The 26881-nt window shown below is 33.9% G+C and overlaps 4 protein-coding genes and 1 long non-coding RNA gene across 6 annotated transcripts; 2 read left to right on the forward strand and 3 right to left on the reverse strand.

Moving 5' to 3' along the window:
* The first annotated feature begins 534 nt into the window (after positions 1–534).
* BNAA05G26260D lies at positions 535–3091 on the forward strand. The gene is made up of 3 exons (XM_013894442.3): positions 535–1819; positions 2360–2738; positions 2820–3091. Exons 1-2 carry the CDS (start codon positions 802–804, stop codon positions 2734–2736), a joined length of 1395 nt encoding a protein of 464 aa, XP_013749896.1. The 5' UTR covers positions 535–801; the 3' UTR covers positions 2737–2738; positions 2820–3091.
* On the reverse strand, positions 3061–4675 carry LOC106389835 (protein Iojap, chloroplastic-like). The gene is made up of 5 exons (XM_013830177.2): positions 4354–4675; positions 3991–4117; positions 3747–3885; positions 3592–3680; positions 3061–3500 (listed from the first exon to the last, which is right to left on the reverse strand). The coding sequence occupies exons 1-5, from the start codon at positions 4588–4590 to the stop codon at positions 3379–3381; spliced, it is 714 nt and encodes a 237-aa protein (XP_013685631.2). The 5' UTR covers positions 4591–4675; the 3' UTR covers positions 3061–3378.
* A 514-nt stretch (positions 4676–5189) lies between these two features.
* LOC106452353 lies at positions 5190–6891 on the reverse strand. The gene is made up of 6 exons (XM_048779928.1): positions 6750–6891; positions 6589–6681; positions 6120–6502; positions 5945–6046; positions 5589–5864; positions 5190–5248 (listed from the first exon to the last, which is right to left on the reverse strand). Exons 1-5 carry the CDS (start codon positions 6768–6770, stop codon positions 5696–5698), a joined length of 768 nt encoding a protein of 255 aa, XP_048635885.1. The 5' UTR covers positions 6771–6891; the 3' UTR covers positions 5190–5248; positions 5589–5695.
* Positions 6892–14161: 7270 nt separating this feature from the next.
* Positions 14162–15632, forward strand: LOC125609077. 2 transcript variants are annotated; one of them, XR_007339579.1, is made up of 3 exons: positions 14320–14566; positions 14653–15443; positions 15528–15632. It is a non-coding gene; the product is annotated as an uncharacterized LOC125609077 (long non-coding RNA). The 2 variants fall into 2 exon arrangements; XR_007339578.1 differs by having other exon boundaries at positions 14162–14566; positions 14653–15632.
* Positions 15633–19984: 4352 nt separating this feature from the next.
* On the reverse strand, positions 19985–22839 carry LOC106345420 (transcription factor JUNGBRUNNEN 1). Its single transcript, XM_013784619.3, has 3 exons — positions 21301–22839; positions 20657–20976; positions 19985–20509 (listed from the first exon to the last, which is right to left on the reverse strand). Exons 1-3 carry the CDS (start codon positions 21515–21517, stop codon positions 20120–20122), a joined length of 927 nt encoding a protein of 308 aa, XP_013640073.1. The 5' UTR covers positions 21518–22839; the 3' UTR covers positions 19985–20119.
* Positions 22840–26881: the final 4042 nt, after the last annotated feature.

The following is a 26881-nucleotide window of genomic DNA, read 5'->3' on the forward strand; positions in this document are numbered from 1 at the left end:
AAGTAACGGTTATCTAGAGGCTTGATGAATGATCTAAACCTACTCTCATATCCTTTTTTATTAAGAAAAGTAACATTTCAACAAGCACATTACGTAGGACCAACTCCAACTACATAAGTGTTCATCTCTGTCTGATCATCGATGGATGCAGAGGCTGGCTCATTTTTCCCTTTTCAATAACTTGGCTCAAGTAGAATTGAGTCAAATACTAAGAAGAGGATACAATGAGACCCCGAAGTAGACAAAGAGAAGAGCTCGCGAACTTTTATCACCTTGAAGATCGATGGATTGTCATGCTCCTGCTCTTGCACACACCGTCCAATGGATTTGTAAATAGTCTCATGTCATTAGGACTTGAACATAGCCAATGTATCTGTCACTGAAGTCCCAAAGTTACAAAACTTCTGAACTTCAAAAGTGAAAAAACAAAAAACAATACGGGGCCATTATATAAAATAAACGATTCTCGAGGGGCTTCAAAATAGTTTTCGAAAAATATTGAAGAACAGAGTCCGCACCTTCATAAAAACCTTTGATTTTTAATCTCCTCTCAATCAATCGGACAAAAATCAATTTCCCGACAGAGATTGGTTCAAAAAAGCCTTCACCTTTGACACATCTCATCTCAACTTCTGTCCTTCCCCTGCGCTTACTTGTCCTTGCTCTCGTAGGCGATTGCTCAATCTCTGATTCCTCTCCGTCAAAGTCTCAATCTTTCCACATAAAGATGATCCCTTTCAGAAGCATCGATGATGGGTCAAGAATCTTCTAATCGCTTTTACGTCTCTCTCTCTCCTTTCGATGGCAGCGAATGGTCTCCCTACATTGGGACGCGTCAAGCTCTGTGATCTACTTCCCACCGAAGGCTCACCTTCCGACTCCTACAAGCTAGCCGTCTCAACGCTATCTCAATCCTTAGCACAATACTCCGCCGCAATCATCCAGTTCCCGGCCACCGACGCAGCCCTCCTCCGATCCGGCCTCGACTCCGCAAAGCTCTACTTCCACCAACGTGACTCGTATCCTCCAACCATCCACACAACAAACGACTCGAGAGAATGGTGCAAGACCTCTGGATACTACTCAGACCCTCACTCATGGCAAGAGAGCTACGAGTACAGACCTGGGTTAACCTTCACCGAGTCAGCTGAGTTCCCTCCTTCTGGTTTGCCTGACATCTTTGGTTTATTAGGGAAAGCTTCTCGGTTAGTTCTTGACGCGGTTGGTTTCTATTTGAACTTGAGAAGCTCTCCTTTCACTGAGATTCTTGATAACGTTCCCTTGAGGAGTAACGAGGTTTCTTCCTCCGTGTTGTCTGTTTGCTGCTACGCGAGGCCTTCCTTTCATCATCATAACTTGGCTGAAGACGAGCAGCTTCTCTTGTACTCAGATCACGACCACCAGCTCGACAAGAGTCTTATCTCCTTTGTGAAGTCGGATAAGGCGGGGCTGCACGTTAGGGACATGCACGGGCAGTGGATTCTAGTGGATGTGGATCTTGGGCCTCAAGAGGCGGTTGTGTATCCAGGGCTGGCTCTGTACCAGGCGACGGCTGGCTATGTGAGTCCTGCGGTGTATAGAACTGATTTGAATAGTATGCAAGGGAGTATAGAAGGGAGATTCTCATTGGCTTTTAAACTCATGCCTAAGTCGATGACTAGTCTGAGCTGCTCCGAGATGAGAGCGGCGGGACATGGTGTTGATGCTCAGTTTCTGATTCCGGTTTCGGTTGATGACTTTATGCAGAGGCCTCACTCGAATGATGAGCTCTTTAATAGACAGACTTTGCAGAGCTTCAGTGTCCCTCAGTCCCAAGATGGTATAACAGTTTAATCTTTTGAATCTTAACGCTTAGTTTCCATTAGGCACGCGGGTTCGGGTAGTTTGGGGTAGTTCGGTTCGATCAGAATCTCACCAAATTGAACCGGAAAAAGTTTTGTTGTCGGTATTTGAGTAGTTCGGTTTTTAAAATTTTTACCGGAACTAACCGAAGTTTTTGGTTTTGATTATATTTCAGTTATGTTGAACTCGATCATTTCGGTTTGTTTGGTTAATTTGGCTAGTTTAGTTCAAAATTTAGTTAACAATTTTTTTTTTAAAAACAGAACTAATCATTTTTTTTGAAAACGGAACTAATCGATTACCGAATCAAAAACCGAAGTTTTTTAATAAACCTGTTGAAATGAACCTAACTCATTACCGAACTAACAAAATTTCGGTTTGGTTCGGTTTAAAAACGGCAGGCCTAGTTTCCATAGCAGATAGAAGAAGGACCTTGTGTTCATAGTTCTTTGTTTAATTTACACATTAACAAGAAGTTTTGAATGACAGAAGGTTCTTCATTTGATGGATGGTATAGGATCAATGAAACAGATGAAAAAGAGGAAGAAGAGTGATTCAAGATTGAAACCTCTACCACCGTCAAAGCGGCTGAGGCTAGAAGCGCAGAGAGTTCTCAAGGAACGAGTTCAGGAGATTGCAGACAAAAAAGGAATTAAACTAAGATTCTGCAACCCCAAGGACTGCGAGAGTAACCACAATACAATGAACAGCCCTTGCGCGCATATTAAAATGGAGATAGGCTGGCCTCAGGGAGTTCCGTTTGTTCACCCTCACGACCTCCCAAACAAAGCTAAAATCGGGTTCCTTGAGACGTATGAGCCAGGATGGTCTGAAACACATGATATGGAGCTTAGTCTCTCTGAAGCCGCTCAAGGAAACCAACACGTGACTTAACTGTAAGCTATTCTTTTACCCAAACATCTCATTTCTCTTTCACTGTTACTTGAGGTTATACCAGTTCAATGATTTTATTACAGGAGATGGGAGAGTTCCAGTATTGGTCTCTTGTTTGCCTGGACTGTATACCAGTCAGGGTCAGTGATTGCACATGCTATGTATGAGCTATGGAAACATCAGAGAGGAGTTAAGCTGTGTGAATGGCTCTTATTATTTTGACTCATTGTACATTTCGTCTCTGTATGATATATATCAGTATAGCATGTTCTGTGTTATTCTCCATATGTGCACACAGAAACATCATATGGTTTACTCCAGCGGTTTGTGATAAAATAAGATTTGGATTCTTTCATTTGAACATCAACTAAAAATATTCTATCTAATTGACTGTTGAAGTGAAATTACACAGCTGAAGTACATAACACTATGAAGAGCCATCTTCAGTGAAAGATGGTCTCATTCTAATCTATAAAGAAACTACAAAAACATGTTCGAGATCTCGCTGAGTGTTGTTGAAACCATCTTAGCCAGTAAAGTCCATCAAAACTCCTTAAGCAGAGAGCTGTAAGCATCAGAAAAAAGCCACTGATCAACAGACTTCTTACAAACTATTTGCCTTTTCTTTTGTCTGGAGCATCATCAACTTCGAGGTGGTGGCTCATCTTGAAATGGAAGCGGAACTGACATGGCATTTCCGTAGAAATCTTCCAAGTTATAGAAGGTTCTTTGCGGAGGTAAGAAAATATGGATCACCACATCTCCTGAAAACATACAATGAAACAAACATAAACTGTCATCTTTCTTACCCAAACCCAAAGGTAATATAACAGCAAACCAAAGAAAGAAACTCACCAAAGTCCAACAAAGTCCATGCATTCGGCTTCACATCTCCATTAGCAACTCTCCCATACTTCTTCTCAGCCAGGTCTCTCATCCTAGACCTGCATCATGATGAGAGAGTCTGTTTAGGAGATGGTTTTCGCAAGTGGAATAGAGAAAGTATCTACCCGATTGCATCGATTTGAGGGCGGGAGAACGCAGTGGTTATGATGAAAAAACGAGCCCAGTAGACGAGTGGCTTCACAAAGAGAACCTTAATGTCTCCAGCTTTCACTTCACTAGCAACTTTAGCCATTTCAACAGCAACTGCAAAGAGTGGATAACAACAACACATGACCACCACCATCATATCAATATTCATATTCTCCATTAGCCAATAAGTAGAAACATAGTAGGCTTTAGGCTTCTTACATGCTAAACTTTCAGCGTCATCATCAACCTCAGCTGCTGGAGACTTTAGATCGTCGCTCTTGTAAACAACCTTCCCATATTTCTTGAACAATTCGTCGAACATCTCGTCACTATCTTCACTTACATCCTACACAATGCAGTGTTATCATCAACATCAAACTCAGAAATCAATTGGGTGAACTGTAGCAATTCTCAAGAAGTTAAAAAGGTTGAAACTTCGAAACAAGAAGAAGAAAAGTTGTAAACTTTAATTGAGTTTCATGTAAACTAAACAAAACATGAAACCCAATCTTCCTTACAAGAAACACAAGTAGGAAGGAAACTTGCGAGAACAGAGAAGCGGTTTAAGAGTTTGAAACGTACCGAGAGGAAGCCATCTTCAGCTTCCTTTCCCACAGCGAAGCTCTTCGAGTTACTGAGAGTTGTCTGAACTCTGCCTCCTCTAGAGAGTCGCAAAGGGAAATTATATGGTGCAGAGAGATCTCCATTGTTGAGGCATAACAGTGATGAAGAAGAAAGCTTTCTAGGTATTTGAGAGGACCAACATGGGAATCGAGAACCCCCGGTAAGCGGAGCTCCGGCGACGGTGGAAGATGCCATTGTCTCGCAGGTAAGCAGACAGTTTCGAAAACACACTGGTCGCCGTTTAGAACAGAAGCGGATAAGATATTTGTCCTTTAACCCTATCCTGCTTCTTCTCTTTTTTTTTCCCTGTTTTAACCTTTTTTACCAGACTGTAATTTTTTTTTAAAGTCGATTTCATTTGTAATCTTACACAAATATATGGTAAAACAGGTAAATGTAATAATTTGTGTGGAATTTTTCTGCGAAGATTCAAATCAAACTTGAATAAAAGAATGGTCTTTTATTGTAAAAAAAAATAATTAGAAGCTTCAAATCCTAAAATAGAAACGGAAATTTAAAAATAATAAGTATTTTTATTAATGTTAACCTTTCACAAAAATGAATGTTTGTAAAGTTGTGTTCTATAAGTAACTTATTTGCCAAATAACCAAAAAAATGGAAAATTAGATTTTGGAAAAAAGTTGTTCAAAAAAATCTTTCACAAATCGTCGAAAAAAAACTTTAACAAAAAAGAAAAGAAAAGAGTTGTTCAAAAAAAAAAATTTGGAAAAGAAAGTAGAGAAGAGTGCAATTTCTCTTTTTTTTTTTTTCACTTTGATTATTGATTGGACAACCAAAGTTTTATCATAAAAAAACAAATAAAAACACATTAAACATCCAGACAAGAGAAAAGTGTTAAGAGTGAACTTAATCAACCCCTTTGATACTTTAGAACACAAGTTTGCTTTGATGCCAATTAGGGCCCCTCCTCAAAGCTAAGAGAGTTTGTGAAAGAACAAACTAAATAGAACAAAACACAAGTTGTGTTTCAAAAAAAAAAAAAAAAAAAAAAAAAGAACAAAACACAAGTTACTTTAATTTTTTTTTCATATCCCATTAAACAAAACATAGGTAGCTTAAATACACAAGAACATGTCAACTAAATAACTGCCCACTAAACTAATATAGAACATGGTATACAAGTGGAGATGATCCCACGATGCCATGACTCTTGTTATGATCTTATCAAAAAGAAGGAGGCATTGCATGACACAAGTTAATAACACGAGACAGCATTTGAGAGTGAAAGAGAGCGAGAGATTTCTAGTCCGTAGTCTTGATCTTCTGATTGGTTTTAGAATTATCCACGAAAGCCAAAGCTACGTGCAGTTGCGAGAGAGATGCCAGTCTCTATCACAGTTTCTGGGAGGACCTCAGTAACTGCAAATTTAAAGCCTTCCACAGAACCTCCGCTATGTTTCAGAGCCTCGTCCATAGCATATTGTCCACGAAGATAAAGCAAAACTGAGCTGCAAAAACTCAAACAAGGCTTTAGGTAGCGCAACTGATAAAATTAACCAGTAAACTTGGTGGGAGGAAGAAAACACACCCGTCCCAGAGAGGAAAACAATCGGATCCGGGGAAAACCCTAAGTAGCATCTTCTCGATATCATTCAGAGAGAGGGAAGTATCAAATCCTCTAACTTTCAACCTAAATATATTTAGCAGGAGATGGTATTATCAACATGACAAGAAAGATTCTAAAGGAAAAAAAATCAATTTACGTGTGCTGTCGGTATTCGTCTATGACACTGGTAGGAGCAAAGAGATGCTCAAGGCTATTGTCGTCAAAAGGGTAAGCCGTAATTGTTAAAATACGTCCTCCCACGTTACTTTTTTTTTTTGAAACAAGTCCTCCCACGTAACTTCCATCAAGCTTCAACGCCTCTGCTTCACATTCTCCATTAACATAGATTAAGGCGCGTCTGCGATTACGACATTTGTAGTCTACGGGAACAGAGACATGCATTAACTTTATTCCACGTGATGCGAAGTGTTTTTTCAGAGCCTCTTCGACATCCTCCCTACGAGGGGAGGTGTCGTATCCCTCAACCACCATCCTGCTAATAATACTGCTATTTCGAATCCCACCGTTCAATTCCAAACCCTAAAGTAAATAAGATCTAATCAGATCTGAAGAAACAACATAATTCAATCAACAGAAAGCGATGATAAGGATCGAAGAATAATTACTTCGTCCAAGGCGACTTCCCTAGGTTTCACGTGGATTCTCAACGTGCTGGAGCTAATTAGGATCTCTGCATCACGACCGTTCAATTCCAGACCCTAAGGTACAAAAGATTTAATCATAAACTATTCATTGAGAAAGCGATAAGGATCGCAAGAAGAATTACTTTGTTCGCGGATACGTCCATGGGGACTGGTGTGCTAGGTTTTTCGAGAGGCGATGAAATGAGTGCAATTTCTCTTCTATAAAGGGCATGTTGAGGTTTATTTATATCTCAAAAAATACAGAGACCGTATCATGGGCTTGTAGGGGTGGGCACTTTACCCGATATCCGAAGTGGCACCCGAACCCGATCCGAAAAACCCGAACCGAAATCCGAACCGAAGTAGCAAAATACCCGAACGGGTATTGAATAAGGAGAGATTGGATACCCGAACCCGAACGGGTAATACCCGAACCCGAATGGATATCCGAAGATAACCGAACATATGTATAATTAACCTTATATTTCTAGTTTATATCTCTCATTTTATATAAAATATTTATATTGATACTACACATACTTTAAGTTCATATGATATACATACAATTACGGAAAAAAATGATTTGTTATTCACTTAAAATGCATGTCAAATTTTTTATTTCAAAAATTAACAAAAAGATACATCCAAAATTTTTAAAAAATAACTAAATTAGTGTCTTTTTAGTTTTAAAATGTTATGTCCAAATCTATTAACCATTCAATCTATTAGAAATAAAAATTAGTTAACTGAAAGTTATATTTTTAAATACAAGAAACTTGAGAAATGAAAATTTTAATTTTTTTTTCAAAATCTAAATATCCGAACCCGATCCGAAATAACCGAATCCGAACTAAAAATATCCGAACCCGACCCGAACTACAAAAATACCCGAACGGGTTCTACACCTCTATACCGAAATACCCGAAAATCCGAAATACCCGATCCGAACCCGAACGGGTACCCGAACGCCCACCCCTATGGGCTTGTTTATAGAGGTCAACTTCAGTTGTGAAGTCTATAAAATTGCCTTATCTCAATAAATACAGAGATCGTGTATTGGGCTTATTTTGGAGTTTAAAGTCTAACTGGGTTTTAATTCCAACGAACCCAACTTTTAAATTCCACAAGCCGACTATTCTATCATTGTCACTTTGTTTATATTTTTCTTTTTTTTTTTGCAAAACCATGCATGTTAATTTCATTGGTTAGATTACAGGCTAGCTTGTTGATAAATGGAATCAATGATATATAAAACTTTGGAAAAGATAAGACTTGGAAATGGGATGGACCACTAGGGTTCCCAAATTGGCATATATCATTAATCATCATATACACATAGAAAAATGTCGCATTCTTTGATGCGTACATAACGAAGAATGCCAAAAAAACTCAAATGTCACAGTCTCACGTAGGTCATATATCCCACGGAATCAAGTCGATATAATTTATGAGCTACTTGGCTAGACAGACACACACATGTCTCTGCCTGTATATGTCAATATATAAATCTATGTATTTTATATGGAGCAAACAAGTTTGGTTTGGGAAGTGTGATGAATTGGACAAGTTCATGTAATTATAGAGGAAAAGAAGAAGAGAGGGACACATCCAAATAATACAAAACGCACATCTACCTTCCTGTCAACATTTTTATTATTATTTTGGTTGTACCAATTATATAATTTATGTGCATTACATTTCTGACAGTGTAGTTTCGTTATATCACATCTACTCATACTACAAAACAATTAGATTTTTCAAAGATGTTTGACATGAATCCATGGAGAAATGTGGTGCAATGGAATTGGATGGAGAAGAAGAAAAGCCATTCATTTTTCTGCCGACCTCTTTTTTCTCTCTACACATTTTCATGCACTCTCATAAAGTCGACAGTGAATTTACGTCTCCTCCTCTCACATTTTCTAGATTGATTTTGAATTTATTTATGCCTTTAAAAAAATATATATATGTATCCATGTTATATTCATTTGGAAAAGAGAGACCTATTAATTTCACTCGTTTCTGGATTTTTTTTAATGTGTAGTGGGTTGGACGGTGAGGTGATGATTCCCCTATCTTTACCCAAATGTTTTTTTTAATTCATCAACTAGTTAATCAATCTTGGCAGCTAATTAGCAGGTTGATTAAATAAGTTAAATATGACATGTTTAGTCAAATTTGAGCTATAGACATGGGATAAAACGTTTTATAATCTAGCATGGGAAACTGAGAATCAGCAGTTGTGGCATCTGATTCCAAAATCAAACGTTAACGTGCGGATGGGTCATAAGGATTAGGTGAAAGCGTGAGTGATGATAATTGAGGGATTTCTTTTATTATGATTATATGTGAGGCCTCGATAATTACGGCCCCGTCTCGATCTACAAATTGCCTTGGATCCACGTAACGTGTGTTAAAGACTTGAAAACTCGTTGATGTCTTTGCTGTTCTACTCAATTATCACTTTATCAGGTAGATTAGGTAGGTCCACATGGGTGCATGAAATCGAGTGTAACGCTCAAAATCAAATCGTGGAATATATAATTGTTGCAAGGAGTGGAAATGAAGGTTCTAGGTGTGTTTCCTATGGAAGTAAGATGTTGGTATTGGGATCTATTCACCTATATATCCACCTTATTTCCTTCCTGGTGTAACGAAAGCTACAATAAAGCAAGTAACCTATTGAAAATATATAGAAAACGCTATTTTTTTTGAATTCGTTGAGATCCACATATCTACGGAAAACAAAATTGAGAATACTATTCTTGCTTAACAAAAACTATTTATAAAATATCAATATAATCTGAATACAAACTTAAGCATAGGCAACTATATTTAAAAAAACTATAAAAATCCTAAAACAATAAAAGTAAATTATCTTATTAATAAATAAACTAGTTAATAATATCGAGAATATTTTCACCAACCCCCACCCCCCCCCCCCCCCCCCCAATTAAATAACTTAATAATCGCTTTTAGTTCTTGTAGCAATTTATTTTTTAACAAAAACGATATCAAATATACTAATTGGTGGTTGTCAAGTTATATGGGTTTGTTTGTTTGTAGAGAAGGTTTGAACGGGTCTTTCATTCTAACTAACATGCACATATTTCATATTTGCAAACTAATTTGAGGTTACCGCCACAAAACAACGATGGATTAAACTACATTTGTAGAAGTATACTTAATAGCGGAAACCTATAATCTTGAGAAATGAATCCCTTTTTCATACTGTTAAAATAAAATAAAAGACAAGTGAAATTGTTTTTCTTGATGGGGGTCGTAGAAAAAGTGGAAACACATAATTGAAGTTTATGGACTATAATGATACTTTGCTCCACTTTTTGGTAGTGCATGTGATGGCATCTCGAGCCGTATCCAATTCCTTGCTCAACAAACTTTTCCGATGCATTGCTTTCACGTATTTTGTGTTTATCGATATCTATAAGCATGAAATATATATGGGATGTGCATATTCTTCTTTTATATGTTTATATACATGTTACTTACACAACTAGACATATGTTTATACCTCTGTGTATGAGATATATGACGAGGTCTATCATATATGGTAGAGTACCTTACGAACGCTACAAAATATATTATGCATGTAATGTAGGGATGATGAAAGCGAGATTCCCTGAAAAAGGAATAATAAAGTTTGTAACGTATAGAAAATTAGATGGGGGTTTATGTGTGTGTGACATTGAGATTCTCATTATAGTTAGTGGTTGAGATGATGCGTGGAAACTAATTGATCAACGACTTCTTAAACTCGACTAAAGAAAATAAAAGGGAAGGAAGTACTTTTATCATGTCTTTGCCCTGAAAAGCAGGGAAGCCAGAACCACTGACCTACATTTATATTCTTATTTTTACGTTTATTTTCTTGCGAACATGAATTAATTTTAATACCATTCAACATTTATTTAATGATTTTCTCACTACAAACCTCATGGTAAAGTAATTGAATCATGGTAAACCTCAGATATGGGCAGAAGTACATTTGTATATCTTAGTAGAAATTATGGTTACTCTAGAAAGTGTGTGTGCATTATTTTTTTCATAGAAAGAAAATAAAACTTAAACCAATGTACTTTCGTTCCTTTCAATAATAAACAATGTAGGGTTTTAAAACGAAAAAAAGAACTTTATTAAACTGAAAAACTGAGATGATGAGCATATTGTTACCGTGTAATTTACAAACTAAAATAGTCCCAACGTAAGACTCATTCAAATTATCTTCTTATATTATCTAAAGGATATGCAACTTTTATAGTTTAGTCCTATTCGAATGTCTCTTTAACAAGCAATATATTTTGAAACGAGCATCTACTTTTGTTATTAGGCAACCTGTAACTTTTTCCATTTTTTTAATATTGTGTTGTCAGCCATAAAAAAATGAAATAATAGTTGTACGATCATACGATGTCAGGTCGACCCAAATGTCTGATACGATAAATAAATTGATAATATAATACTAGAGATATTTGAACAAAAAATAATGGTAGAGATAATGTTCTGAAAAGCAGATGATGCAGCAGGCATGCCCATCTTAATGCGTTTGCTTGCTAGCCTCGTGATTCTATGCCTCTCTTCATGCTCTAGCATTCCCAAGATAACTTAGTTTATCAGCTGGTGGCTTAAATTATAGAAATGATAGTGACATAGTGTGTGTAAATAAATATAGTTTAATCATAAACTGTAATAGTCCAACTCGACATTAGTTTACTTCTATAGTGATTACATCTGGTCACCAAAAAAGGTGTCCACCCGCACTAACAAAAAAAAACTGTAGATTCGTATATATGAAAAAACTATGGAAAAGATGAACTCCTTGTAAAGTTATTAAATTCATATGGAAAGTACACCTTGTGAGCATCTATTCCAGATTGTCTATTTGATTGAACACAATGATTTATCCCATAGTTTTTCTTGGAATTTTTGCATAGGTTGATTTCATATAACAAACTAAACACAAAATGCTAATAAGAAAAAAAAATTACGACTGAATAATAAAAGGTATGCTGGTCTAATTAAACAACTAAACCATATGAAAACGATATTGTTAGTAAAAATCATATAAGCGTTGACATGCGATGAAAGCTTTGCTATTATAACAAAATGTATACTATTATGTTTTTAAAAAATGCATACTATACTATACTATTACGTAAAAGTATTTTGTTTTTGTTGGTCAAAACGTATTGGAGTATCAATGTATCATTTTAACTAATCAATTATGTTTAGACGACGAAGTCGTATGTCAGCAGAAAAAGTGAAGTCAAATAACTTAAACCAAATATTTATTGAGAGATATACCCATTTCATTCTCTACCTAGAGTAGGTGTAATACAACGCAGACAACATCTCATTGATGCAAAGACATTCATAAAACAATTTTGAACAAAAAAGCTGTTGACAAAAGAAGTTTTAAACTTAAATAAAAACGTCAGCCAGGAAAACAAATTATTAGGGATGGTGAATATACGCCAAACTCATAATAAGAGATTAATGAGTTTTTCAATTGATGTGGCAATGACACTAGCCGTAATATCGAATAGAGGTTTGGGACACCAGGCGCGACTTTAGGTTAACAGACGTGGCAACCAGAACCATGAAAGTAACACACAAAACATAATTAAGTAATTTAAAGAAAAAAACAAAATCATAAACAGAGGTAAAGAAGCAGCGGTGGATACACCGTACCTTTCTCAACGGCTGCACTATGTTTTCTTATTTTCATTCTTTTTTGTTTAAATCAAAGTTTTCTGGTTACACTAAAATTAATATAAATAAAGAATAATGCCAAGCTGACAAAAAAAAGAATAATGCCAAGCTGGCACTTCACACGTGCCCATGCGACCCTCGTATCCAGGCAACACCATCACACGTGGACCAAAGGTCCCACACCTTAACATTTTGTCTTCTTTGACATGTGGCATCGTCAGTGACCGTCTGTTATCTAGTCCTCTGCTTCATTTACGGATTCGCCGCGTTGGAATAATAACGGGCTTGTCCGAGTCTGCCCTAACGGATAAGGCACTCCTCATTTATTTTTGTATCTATTCTATTAAAACAGCAGATTGACCAATTGATAAAAGTTGTGTTCAATTATGTATTCCTATTATTTAGGGGTAATTTTTATAACTGCATCATTTATTACTTTTTTATATAACCAACTTTTATTTACGGGTCATTTTTTTGTAACTGCACCACTTATTATTTCTTTATATAACCATGATTTTGTTTATAACTTCCATTTGATTCTCTCATTTCTGGACCCACTTATGTCAAAGTCTACGGTTTCATTCAGCAATAATCAGTCCTTTCTTTTTTCTGACATCATTTTTTTCTTTTTAATTATATTACACTGTTCTATATTCGAATTATAATTATTAGAGCAAATTATCATTTTAATCTATTATGGACCATATTAAATTAGGACCCATATGAACACCATTAACACAGTCCCAATAATAATACTAATATCAACATAGTTAATGAATGTTAAGGTATATATTAGCCTATTTAAATCATATACTGTTTTTTTAACAATCGTATATTAAAATTTAAATCTATTTTATTAAATTAGAATCATGCCAATTTATAAGTGTTATGTCCAACTAATTATTCCCATGTTTTACTCTTTCAAAAATGAAATATAATTCTTTATTTTATGTAACTAAATATAATATTCTGGTTTCAGAGTTAAAAACTTAACTCTCTATTAATTTACAAAGCACATAATGTTAAAATAAGATTTAATAGGGTTTAACTGGATTTTTAATAGAAATAGAAAATTTATATAAACTCATTTAGCTTAACAGAGTTTAAATAAGTTATTTAATTAACAACATTTATTAAATGTGATTTTACTTAAAGTTATTGAAGACCATATTAACCATATATATAGATATATAACATAATATATTAGAATTTATCTTTTTCAAACACTTTTCAAATATTTTGTTCAGTTTTCGGTGCAGGTTGAATTTCATATTGGTTTTCGGATATAACATTTTTTAAGGAAAGTTTAAGTATATAGGTCTAATAGAGTATGAGACTTTAATTTTCAGATCTTTTTAAGTACGGATATTTTTGACTATTATGTTAGGTAATTAATAAAAAAATATAATATATTGCAAACTTTATAATTTTTTTTAAAAAAAATCTGAAATGCATATAGTATGTGAATAGTTATGCAGTTTGACATATTTAATGTAGTTACCAAAAATTATATTCAATTAAATCAACATTTAATATAAATACGATTACAAAAAATAACATAAATATAAAAGTGTTATTTCTCAAAAACGTTAAAACAAAAATATACCCGCCCTTTCAAGGGCGGATCAAAATCTAGTTTTCCGTTTAAAGTTATTGATTCAAAAATTTCTGAGCCTTTAAAACTCATACATGCAAAGCAATTAATAACGAATTTATTTATATACAAAGAAAGTAAAATAGGAAGTTTAAAGTAAAAGAGGCAGATATAGATATTATGATTTTGACCGTAACATCTGTCGTAGTCAAAAGTGTTTTTTTTTGTCATGAAGAACCGCTGAAAAAGGCAACTTATTTAATGGTTACTGGTCAGCAGGATAACCGAAGAATCCTCATGATTAATGTTTTTAATTATTTAAAATACTTTCTAGAAAACAACAAAATTAAGAAAATTATTAATAAAAAAACACATCACATTTTCCTCTCTGTTCTCTATAAATTGGCAGACAAGGGTGGTGTTGGGGTCTGCTTTGATATTTGTTTTTTAGTTTTTCCTCTCTACAAAACCGTAATTAAAAACCCCACAACCTCTCCATCTTTCGTTGCATTCACGTTTCAACAGGCTCCCTTCTATATCGCCCATTTAATAGCTTTGAACCAGTTTCTCAAGTACAAAAACGTCGATGGCCGTTGAAGCTCACCATTTAAATCATCTATATTCTTCTAATAACAGGTATTATATCATTTTTCATTCTCTCTTGTGTTCTTCTCTCTCTGTTTTTTCAACAATCTTAACGTTACGAGTGGTTTTGTTTTCAGAGAAAGGATGAATCCCGTTGAAGCCAACGGTTTAGTCTATAACACCCAAATGAGATATAACACTGTTCAAGCGACGACAGTGTTAATCGATACGCGTTAAGAACACGCATGTGTTGTCCCTTTCTTATCAAGGAAACGCAAATTATAATTTTATATAGAAGTATATAAGTATTTGACTGCCTCCATTCCACCCAACACCATCACCACAGCCCATTCGTATTTAAATAGTTTTTCTTGGTTATAAAATACTCCCTCCGTTCCTAAAAAATGTATGTTCTGGAAAAAAAATTTGTTTTAAAAAGATACATTTTTTACTTTTTCAATGTATGATTTTATGAAAAATTGTAAGTTTCAAAAAAATTAATAGTGTTTATTGAAATTCTATTGACTTAAAGTTATGGAAAATTGTTATTTAATTACAAAAAACAATGCATATTTAACGAATTTTCTTAATATATGTGAAAAATCTAGAATATGCATCTTTTAAAAACAGAGGGAGTAATGTATTGTATTGCAAAAAATAAAATAAAATACTTTATTGCAATGTCAATATGTTTGGTTAAGTCATTCAATGCTGTATTTATATGCTATCATGCAATCAACCACGGCATCTTTAAGTAACATGATAAGGATTATGAACTCGTAGGAAGTTTGACTGGGAATAAATATTTAACTTTATTTTTAATGTAACGTTACTAAGTTAATACGCTCCTAAAATGTAATGTATAGGATGGAAAAAAGTAGAGCGAGGCTTCGAAGAACGAGGGACCGTTTCTGAAGCATGTGAAAATGTAGCTAGTTCACGTTCTCTCATAACCCCAACTTTTAAAGTAGAGATTATTAAGTTTTGTCTTCTTACATCTTTTTGAATGCAGAGTTGTTGATATATAAAAACAAATGTTGTTAAACAAAATCAAATGGTGAAACATTTATATCAACAGGAAGCGATCGAATGAAATTTACCGCTAGGACAGCACTGTATCATTGATTATACAAGAGTATATAATTTCTGCCAGACTGTGGTCTATAAAAATATTTAAAAGATGTTTGAATTAACTATTACTATTGTTAAGCAATACAGTACGTAATAAATAAAAACGATATTATCTAAAATTAGGTAGTGTTATACTCCCTCCGTTTTTTATTATAAGTCGTTTTGAAGCTATGCACATAGATTAAGAAAATCATTAATTTCTTATATTTTCGAAACAAAAACATCTTTAATTATTTACCTAACCACAATTTAACCAATAGAAAAATAGAAGATATATTATCATTGGTCAGACAATATTAATTACTAATAAATGTTACATAAAAAACCGAAAACGACATATAATTTGGAACAAAAAAGTTTCTCTAAAACGACTTATATTAAAAAACGGAGAGAGTATCTATTTTTCAGTTAAATTGTAAATTCTGCAATTGTACTACTGATAGGAATCTAGTTGAAAACTGAAGGACAAATGGTGAAAGGACACTGTCGGTAGAAAAAGAAGCTATTTAATTTAGGGAACAAATCTTAAAAGTGGAGTCCACAAGAAAAAAGACAGAAAAGCCAAACTCGGCATTTAAATCGCACCGCCGGGCCCACGTCTTCTTTTCCTATATTAATATTATTATTTCATTAAAAATAAGATTTGGGCCGTTTCTGGGCCCACTTTGGGGATCGTTTCTTCTTTATTTCCCCTTCTTCAACACGTGAAGTTGATTCCACACTTGGAACTTTCCTCGACTTGAATTTTAAATATCAAACAAAACTCCCCATCTTACACGTTATTGTATTTTAATTCATCAGTTAACCTAATTTTTATGTATATAATACAGACAAATAACGTATGCTTCCAGGTGACTTCCTGATGTGTTAGCATTTCAAGCAAAAATATATCATACAGATGACAAAGTTACTTGACTCTATAAATTAATTATTAGATGTGTTTGGAACCGACTTTCACCATTTTAATATTTTAACTATTATCAACTGTGGAAATGAACATAGTGGCGATATCGACATGAAAGAGGTTAACCTTCTATGCCGTGTGTTGTGTGAGTCACCTGCACCATATGATATACTCACAATGAACAATATTTTTTCTCTCTTCCTTTCTGAAATGAGCTTTCACAAAAGTCGATACAATACAATAAGTCTGGTGAAACATTACACACTCCAATCAATATAGTAAATAGTATCAAAAGAAAATTAGTTAGATTTTCGAATGGGGCACAAAGTAAAATTATTCATTTTTGGAATAACTCATTCTTTTAGAGCATGTTTATTGGGAGTCTTTAACGAAATATAAGATATCGTCCATTAACTTTTAACTAAAAAAATTAAGAACTGGCTCTTAAATAAGATATTTAAGGGCATCATTATCCCCAAAAATGTTTTTGGGATTCTTAAGTTTTTTTTTTCTTTTTATTTTTCTGATTTAAAAATAAATAAAAATTTAAAATTTAAAATGAACCAGTCGCGGACCGCCACACGTCAGTGGAGACCGGCAAACAGTGTAACAAATGCAGTGAAAACGTTTGTTAATTAAAGACATTTTGACACAGTTTTTGGAAAAAGGTGGTGGGGCCCACGCGTAAGAACCCTCCCCCCACCACCGATAATGTTGCCCTAAGAACCGGTTCTTAATTTATTTTAGTTAAAAGTCAAAAGATAATTTCTTATATTCCGCTGAGAACCCCAACCTAAAAACCTTCCGGTAAACATGCTCTTAGCTTCTTCTGTTGTTTTTGTCAAAGGAAATGATCTAAAGTCATCTTTAACTTCCACTGTGCTCAGTAGTTTGATGAAATGAATATGATTCACCTTTCAATATATATAAGGAATAATATATTTCACAACTTGTAAAAAAGAAGTCCATGGCAAAGATGACATTAGAAAAGTTGTATGAATTAGTGTCATCATCATTTCGAATTTGATTGATTTGTGGGTCGGTTTTTATTTGTTCTGTAGCCTAACCTCTAACATTCAACGTCCCTACTTTATTAGTTTATATAAAATATGAACATATATCAAATATGCTTTTTGGACAAAAAAACTTGGATGAGACCTCACATTCATAAATGGTGTACCATGTCAACTATGGACCAACGATGATATCGATGGCCTGAGTTCTTTATCCTTTCTTCTTTGTCACAACTCTTGAGCAAATATTCTACCTTCCATACCAAAGTGGAACCCAACTTTCTGTTTCTACCAAAGTCGTCCATAGTCTCTTGACGCAATTAAGAAAGTAGCTTATTGTGATTAAGATGTTGATCGTTTATCTCAGTTGAAATTAGTTGCACTTGCCATATATGTGATTGTGTAGTTTACATTTTTACATAAGTATGAATCGAATTGGGTGTTGTCAAAGATAAAGGTCCAAGAGATATTAATCAAATTCAGAAAGAAGCATACATGTTGTAAGACTTTAGAAAGTGAAACAAAAGTAAACGTTTAGTGAAACATTATTACGAGAGGTGACTAAAGATATTAAAAATGGGTGCAGAATCCTCATCTGTAAACTATATCGTTCCGTATTTTGTGGTGTGTGAGTTTATTTTGATATATAATATGATATCGTTCGTACCAATTTGCTAAAGCCACCCACATGATAGGTAATTCTTAATAGTTCCTCTTCGCCAGGTCTTGGATCTATCAAATAATAGCAATCATAAACATTGTAGTGATAGATCTAACTGTGCATTTGATTGTACAACAGAAGATGAAGTTAGAAAAGATGTGAGAATATTTCAAAGGGTTTAATAAAGTTAAAAGGAGTAGCCTGTACCACGATCGTCCACTTGGCCTAATCCCCTTTTTGTTTGTTCTAATTTAATGATGGGAAAAATTAAATTAGTGCCTATGCAACTATCGTCCTCTCACCCACTAAATGGTACAAAATATCAAAACACCATGTGGTTTAGATAAGAAATATAATTAGAAGTTTATGTTTCTATCCGCGACAAAAAACAATATATGGTTATGACATGACATTGATATATTTGATAGGAACAAGACATGGACATTTACGGGTAGAGACTGTACTTTCGTGTGGATGAAAAAAGGTGATGAAATAGTTAGGTTATTGTCCACATTAGGAACCAACCACTCATAGTAATTTAAAATCTAACTATTAATATCATGTATAGTTCTTTGGTGGGAGCAAACAATAAATATCAACATCGATATATTACAAAAAAGAGCTTATAATTCAAACAATTATTGTAACCTTGTTTTGTAACCATGCAAAATTTCAAAACAAGAGTAAAGCAATTCAATGATAGTAAGAATAAATTCACAAGATAAAGAATATGATAAAGCTACGAAAAAGTGAAAGAAAAACCAAGATGTGCGTCGGCTAGCTACTTTGTCAAAGGGAGACAAAAAGTAAAAGACAGACTTAAAAGTCTAAGATGGCACACTAGATTAAACGATAACAAGAAATCATAGATATCCTAAACACATGGAATATTCTTCTATTTGTTTACTAAGACAACCACGAAGATCAGTAGTAGATCACTCTTGATTATGATGATTTAAGATCCCAATAGGAGTCTAGTTTTATAGTATATTATTGTTGCCAAAGTTACCTGATAATGATGATGATTAATAGTGGTGCAAGTAAGGAAGATGAATGATGTGAAGTGATGGATGAACGGTGTCCTTAGTGTCCAGCAGGCCAAGACAACAACACAACACGATTACTTAAATGAATCAAGAAAGCAATACATGGACCCCATCCACAACAAAAATGGACCATAAAGATTGAGTCCCTACGAAATCAAGATGCCTAAGTTGGATGATTGTGACACATTTTATTTCATCCGTAGGATCCAATCAATCGTATATATTGTGCAATGTGCACCACTATAATATTAACATTTTACAGGTGAGTGGAAAATTAGTGCTTCTAGCAAGGTAATGTGATATACTTTCAAATTTAGTAACATGTATTTCGCATAGTTTTGTCCAGTGTCACATGTCTCTGTTACCTTCCACTATGTATAAGGAGGCGATGCCATGTTCTAGTTTACAGCAAAAAAGTTTGGTTTGGGTACATGGGTCGTAAGAAGAAGAGGAAATGGGGTACTCAAACATACCAACAAGTCCGATATGACTATATCTCAATAGTTTTAAGTCCGCTTTTGCTTTGGACTCGCATCATTTAGAAGGTTTTGCCTTTGGGTTTTAAAATCCTTTCTGATATGGCCTTCTGTAACATGGGCTCGGCTACATTTCCTCGTTACTTAATTTAACGCAAAAAAACAAAACTACTGGTTTGTTACCAAGAACAAAATACATGCAAATACTAGGTCAGATTATATGTAGGAAAATGGAGAATAATAATAATAGTATATGGATATATATTATCAGGTACATTACACATGTATATATATAATTGTCAGAGTATTTCCCTTGCAACAAGGTCCAAGTACTATATAATGTATAGTAATCAATTAGTAAAAGGACATCTAACTAATAAGAGGAAGGGCCAAAAGCAAACTCCACAACCGAGCGAAGCTCGTCCCAGTTCTCGTAGTTTACATCGTCCATGTTATTATCGTTTGAGATATGTGAAACTGTGTTATCCACTTGTGTGCTACTAGTGTACTCCATGGGAATGGGCTGGTGTGGATGAGGCGTTTGGTGAAGCTGGAAAACGTTCCTCTCATTATTCTCTTTGCTTTCCATGACGTTGATCTTGTTGGTACTACTCTCATTGTCACCAAAACTGATATAAGCTGCTTCGCGATTATTAGATTGTTGTGGCTTCACGCGTTCCCAACTTGCTAATTCTTTCGAGTCCGGAGTGTATTTTCTACTAGACGCATTCCTCTTGAATATCCGGCACAATGTCCACACTTCCTGCAAAATTATATCATATGAATCAAATCATGAACATTTTTTAGATTCTACACCGAAGCTCATGAATATTTGTTTGCTTAAAACGTGTAGCCAACCATAATAGATGTAACCATGAATTCATGATGATTGAGTAGGTTACAAACTTACAGCATGTAGCAAGGAAGACGGAGTAGGGCTACGGTGGGTGGAAGTGGAACCACCAGGGATAGTGTCATTGGCCGTGGGGAGTCGAAACTCGTGCATCATCCAATCTGTCTTGCTTCCTTTCCCGGCGCTTCCGATGTAATAAACGAGTGTCTTCTTTAGACCGATCACGGCTTTGCTGGATCCATCGAGGTAGATAGGTTTGTCTATTCCCGTGGCTTTCCAGAAACCGGAACCAGTCACTCGGTTTGGTCTTATGCTGTTTCTGTACTTCCTTCCTCTCTTGCAGAAGAAGTAGCTCTCTTTCTCCGTATGCCTCGAGCCTTCAAGCCAAACACACCTTTGATCAGTAGCCAGCCCGTACGTGACATAAGCCACATCTATTAGGGCACGTAAATTATATTTCAAAAATTCTATTGTATATTTTCATTGTTTATTACTTCTTCTGTATGAATATATATTCTTATAGTTTTGGCTTAGGATAATAATTTTTTTTTACTATGTTTCGGTCGTTTGCTTATAGCTAGTGTGTTAATTTTACGACACAAGCATGCATGAAATATCTATTTTCTTTTTGTAATAAGAATAAACACTAAACAGTTTGGAACACAAGTTACAGGAACAAGTGATGAGTGAAAAAAACTTACGAGGAAGATCCCATGGATCGAATTTATAGATATCGATTTGATTGATGATCTCATCAATCTTGCTGGATTTCTTGAGTAGTACTTTTTGAGAGAGATAAAACCCTACAAGCTCCTCATCGGTCGGATGAAACCTAAACCCTGGGAGCTTTAACACTTGTTCCTCCTCTTCTTCTTGTTCTTCCCTTCTTTTGTCCCACGATCCCATCATCTCCTCCATGCCTTTGGTCTACTGTTTTCTCGTTTGGCTTTAAGGACTCGTATATTAGAATCTTCTAGAGATTATATAAAGAGATTTTGCATCGTGTGTATCCATTAAAATAATAAACCGATTCGGTCAAGTCATTCTTGTTGACTTATTGTTCCAAATCAATCAATGACCCGGCTCATAAAAAGTCTTGCCGGCTTGAGATTTAGAATTAGTCTTTTTGCATCAATGCGTCTTGTATCTTCGTATATGTGGTCCCGATATGTCGCTTTTACCCTTTGTTTACTGCAGAGGCTAAGGAGAGGGCTTACTTTTGACACCCTGACGATGATTATATTGTATCAACTTCCGAACATTAAAATTCTTCTAGGCACATCATTATTGTCTGCATATTATATTCTAGACCACGAAGAAATAATCTTATATATCATCATGACTTTAACGTATAATAGTTTCGACTTCGTGCTTGTAAAGGTAGGATTTGTATGTTTTCCCCCAAAATTTTAACTTGGAGAGATGAACAAAAGAAAAAGAGAAACATGAACATTCTTATACTTTTCTTTTCTACAATTTCTACGATATTGACAATGATAAAACCACCTAATCAAGACCGAATATTACCATTCAGTTCCATTCTCACTTCTCCAAAAGATTTTACTGGTTATTGTAGTTAATCAACTTAATTTTGGACAATGAGACAATTGTTTATCTCTTCTTATCACGAAAAGGTAGCTATTTAATCTAGTTTAACAAGGTAACTTGTTCCCTTCTATTTCAATACTTACAAGTTAAGCTACGGCAGTAATACTCTCTACTAATATCCCTGAATAGCGTTTTAAGATTTTATTTTTGCTTTATAAAGAATTTTTTTTTTATATTTACAATGTAAAATTTTAAATAAATATTTATTATTTTAATGTATTAATTAGAAAGAGAGTATTTAATGTGTTAACAGAGGGTATTTTTTTTTGTCATCAACTTATACAGACTCATATAGACTCTGTAAACCATGTTGAAAGATTTGCATCCATGTGAACGACGAAAGACGGTTGCTTCCTTGCACTACGTACTAGACTGTCCGCCTTGGTATTGTACGTTCTTGAAACATAGAGAATCTCTGATCGGAGGAAAGTTGCTTTCAGGAGTTGTAAATCTTCCAAATAATTTGCAAAAGCTGGTCATTCTTTTGGTTCCGAAACTATCTTCACCAATTGAGATTTAAACAAAAATTTTAAAATATTTTTTTTAATATTATAATATATGTTAAAAAAAGTTTCAAATAACATGATTTTAAGTTCTCTTATCTAAGTATTTTTGTTCTTATTACAACAAATTAGATTGGTTTAGTTCCCACCAGAAATCCTCGTTAGATATATATTTTCCCACTATCATTTATAACCAGAAAAAATAAAAATTATAGGAATGGACGGTTTTCAGCAAATAACAATTTTTTTTTTGAATTGTTGCCACATTTTTTTTTTAAAAAATTGGTCACATTTATTCTTTTTGAAAGAAAAAAAGTTCATTACTTTCAGAGTTTGATATATCCGATTTTCATGTTGATTTCAGTGGCAGAACCATAAATTATTTATGCGTATAATAAATATATAATTTAGATATAAGTTGGCTTATATACTAAAGTGTACCAATTATGCATATCAAATTTAAATATAAAGGGGTCAATAACCCAAAATTTACCAGCTATTATATTAGCTATTTCAATATTTACATAGAATAAAAATTTTAATTTTAATTATTTGGAAATAAACACACTTTAAAAAAAAATAGTTTCAAACATAATTTTTGATTTTCAAAAAGAAAATTTTGAAAAAATATTAAAAAAAATTCGAAAAAGAAATTCAAAATTTTTTTTATAAAAAAGTTCGAATTCGAAAACATGAAAAAATATTTTTTTTACTATTTTTTAAATAATAATTTATTATATATAGAGAAATAAGGGTATAAGAATCTTTTGTCACTTCATGAACAAAATATTTTTGAAAATGTCCTTTTTTTGAATAAATGTTAAATTGTATTCATCCAAAAAAACGTTTTTACATGAAATGCAACATGAGACTAAAGGTTAAAGAGTGAACTACATTTGCAAAACATTCTATCGAGTGCCAAACCACATTTGTAACCCCTTCTCCATCTTCTGATCTCCTTGGCGCCGAATGGTGGACAACCTATTTCTCACATTCTTGTCAATGACTTTAGTTAGCAAAGTGTGTGGAAGCTGTTTATCCCATGCCTTCTTTAATTCCTCTCTCTCCAGATTGAGTGAGCTGCTGCTTGGAATGCATATCTTATCAGAAATAGTTCACCCGATCCTGACTATGATCAAGCATTAGCTCAACAATATCTCCCCAACTTCAGTATATCTCACACAAAGCAACCCTCTCATCAGTTTTTGCCATACTTGACTTGTGTATGCACAAGAGAAGAACATATGATTTTTTGTCTCCACTTCCTCCTTGCACAGTACACATACTGGATCGATGGCTGGATTCCATTTCAACATTCTGTCACAAGTCGACAATCTATCCAACATTGCTGTCCAAATGTGAAAGGAGTACTTTGGTGTAGCATGTTTGAACAAGACACATTTGCTCCAATCTTGCAATATATACTCCTTGTGAATCATAAACCATGTATATTGTTTGATGAGAATGTAGGCCGTTAACTCTTTGCTTTATTTCTCCATACAGCAATATCCTCAGCTTGAATACTCTCAGACTTCAGCCTTTCAATTTCCTCTTCAACTTTATTCAAAATCACAATACGATGCCTCCTCCTTCTGTGCTTCTGCAAAGCCTCAGTTACTGTTGAACATTCTGGTATTCCCATATCAATATAGGCTCTAGCTCCCAATAAGTTCCTCAAGCGCCCCCATATTGCACCAATGGTCATACCAAAAAGAAGTAGACTCTCCATTCGATGAAACCTTCTTGAAGCATCCCTTGGTGAGAAAGATGAAAAGTAGTACCATGAAAGTGGTAAACATGAAATTTTCCCTAACATTTATCAGTTTTGTATGACTGGTAAAAACTTACCCATATCACATTGTGGTCTCCACTTTATGTTGTTTTAACTACACTTGAATCAACAGTTGAATAATTATTTCTAACGCTCTCATTGCACATGCTCTTAGATATAACCATTGCACATAGTCTTAGATATAACCATAAGATGGTTGTGTGGTGGTTGGTGGATTTTGGAAAGTTAAACAAACCAGATTTAATGGTAATTTACTATACTTTATTTTGTGGCCACACAGAAAATAGAATTTCTACCTTCTTTGAAAGCCTAGAAAAAAGATTTATCCACTGGATTTCACTTCTTTTTAAGTATTTGTTTGGGCCTAAGACCATGCATGATTAACCTATTCCTTTGTTAAAGTTAATAACCGATTCTTAAATTACACTAAGAATTCCACCTCTAAGAACTCTCATTAATCATGTTCTAAGAGTATGATTAATGGGAGATTCTTAGGATTCTTAGGGTAGAGTTCTTAGCGAAATATAGGAAACCGTCTCCTAACATTTATCTAAAAAAAGTTAAGAACCGGCTCTTACACTCAACATATACCCTATTTGCACTCTATACCCTATTTCCCCCCAATTTTTTTCCCCCCATCATCACCATTTTCCCACAACTCTATGGTATCTCACTTCTTTTTGGATATTGAGCTAATTTACTCTAAATAATATTGGAATTAGTCTGATTAATCATTAAAAAAAACTTTAGAAAGGGTTTTGGTAAGGGAACCATTCTCCAACACATGCATTCACATTTCGTAATTTTATTGCAGTCTAACGAGTTAAATTTATAGTACTGAAGTAAGTTTGATGCAAAAGAGAAGTAGCAAATAGGGAACCAAAAAAACAAAGTGAAGTTATTAAATCATTTCATATACAGAACATAGGAGAACATTCACAATTTGAACAAATAGGATCCCTGTTTAAATTTGTAGAGTCAATTCGTGGCGGCTGGTCAAGTCAAAGAATAATTAAACCAGTCACCAATGGCTGACCCAAATTCTTCATGTTGGACATCTTCTTTTTTTTTTTTTTGACTAATAATGTTGGACATCTTCTTCTCCATTTATTATAAACCGTAATCTTTTGGCATCATTTATACGATGATTATAACGAAAAAGTATCACCGTGAATAATAGACCAAAACACCTGCATATATTTTATGTTATATTTATAAACCGTTGTTATATACTTCAAGAGTTTGGACCGTTCTCGTATATGATCATGCTCCAAAATATAAGAAGTATTTGTACGTATAAGAATACATGCGATGGGACGCCAAACAATGATGTAAAATGCGATGACTAATCTTAGTATAGATTCTTTACCCAGAGAGGGAGATACGAGGTAATAGACAAAACCATAATGGGTCCTTGATTTGATCCCAACGTGGATTGACTTTATAAGACAAAGATATTACTAGAGATTGATCCGCACGTCCGTGCGGTTGTTAATATTTTAGGAGGATCCGACAAAACCTATCCATAATTTTTATCTGAATGGAGCTTAGTTTTAAAATCTAAAAAACCTGATACCCGAAAGAAACAACTCGTACCTAAATGAATACCCGAATGTTAATACCGACTGATTCTGTAAACAAAATAAATAAAAAACTCTTTGTTACCATTTTGAATTCTTGTCACAAATAGAACAATTAAATTCAAACATGTTGAATTATTATGGATAGTATGTAAACAAATTCTGTCAAAATATTATAGTAAAACTAATTAATAAGATTCTTGAGTTAGAAAATGAAACACTTGTAAGTTATGTTTTGTACTTTTGTAGTAAATGATGTTGATTTTTTTATAAAAGATAATAAATGAAATGGTTAGAATTTATTAAAACTGAATGAAAATCTGTAAAATAAAATGTTATAGGCAAATATTATTTTGTCCTTTTTAATAGAATAGATAAAATTATGTTAATAAAAAAACATTTACCATACTACATATTTGTTTTAAATGACTTTGATACACATAACATTCTTATTGTTTGTATGTTGTAATGTATTGTAGCTGTATTCAGTATTTTTATAACACTGTATTGATTAAACCAATTGAAATCCAAACAGTCATATTCAGATTATAATATATAATATAAACAATAATAATGTTATGAATTATTTAATATACATTCTTTTTATTACAAATAGAATATCATTTTTAGATAAGCTAAACATTCAAGTCTTGTAAACAGAACATGCAAATTATGTTGGTAAGATTGCTAACGTTTTAGTTATGATGATTGCTTTAAAATAGGAAATGCTTTAAAAAAATTAATATTATAGGAATATACGAAATATCTTTAAATTAAATATGAACTTTTTTGGAATGTT

This window comes from Brassica napus, chromosome A5 (genome assembly GCF_020379485.1).
Source record: "Brassica napus cultivar Da-Ae chromosome A5, Da-Ae, whole genome shotgun sequence".
NCBI lineage: Eukaryota > Viridiplantae > Streptophyta > Magnoliopsida > Brassicales > Brassicaceae > Brassica > Brassica napus.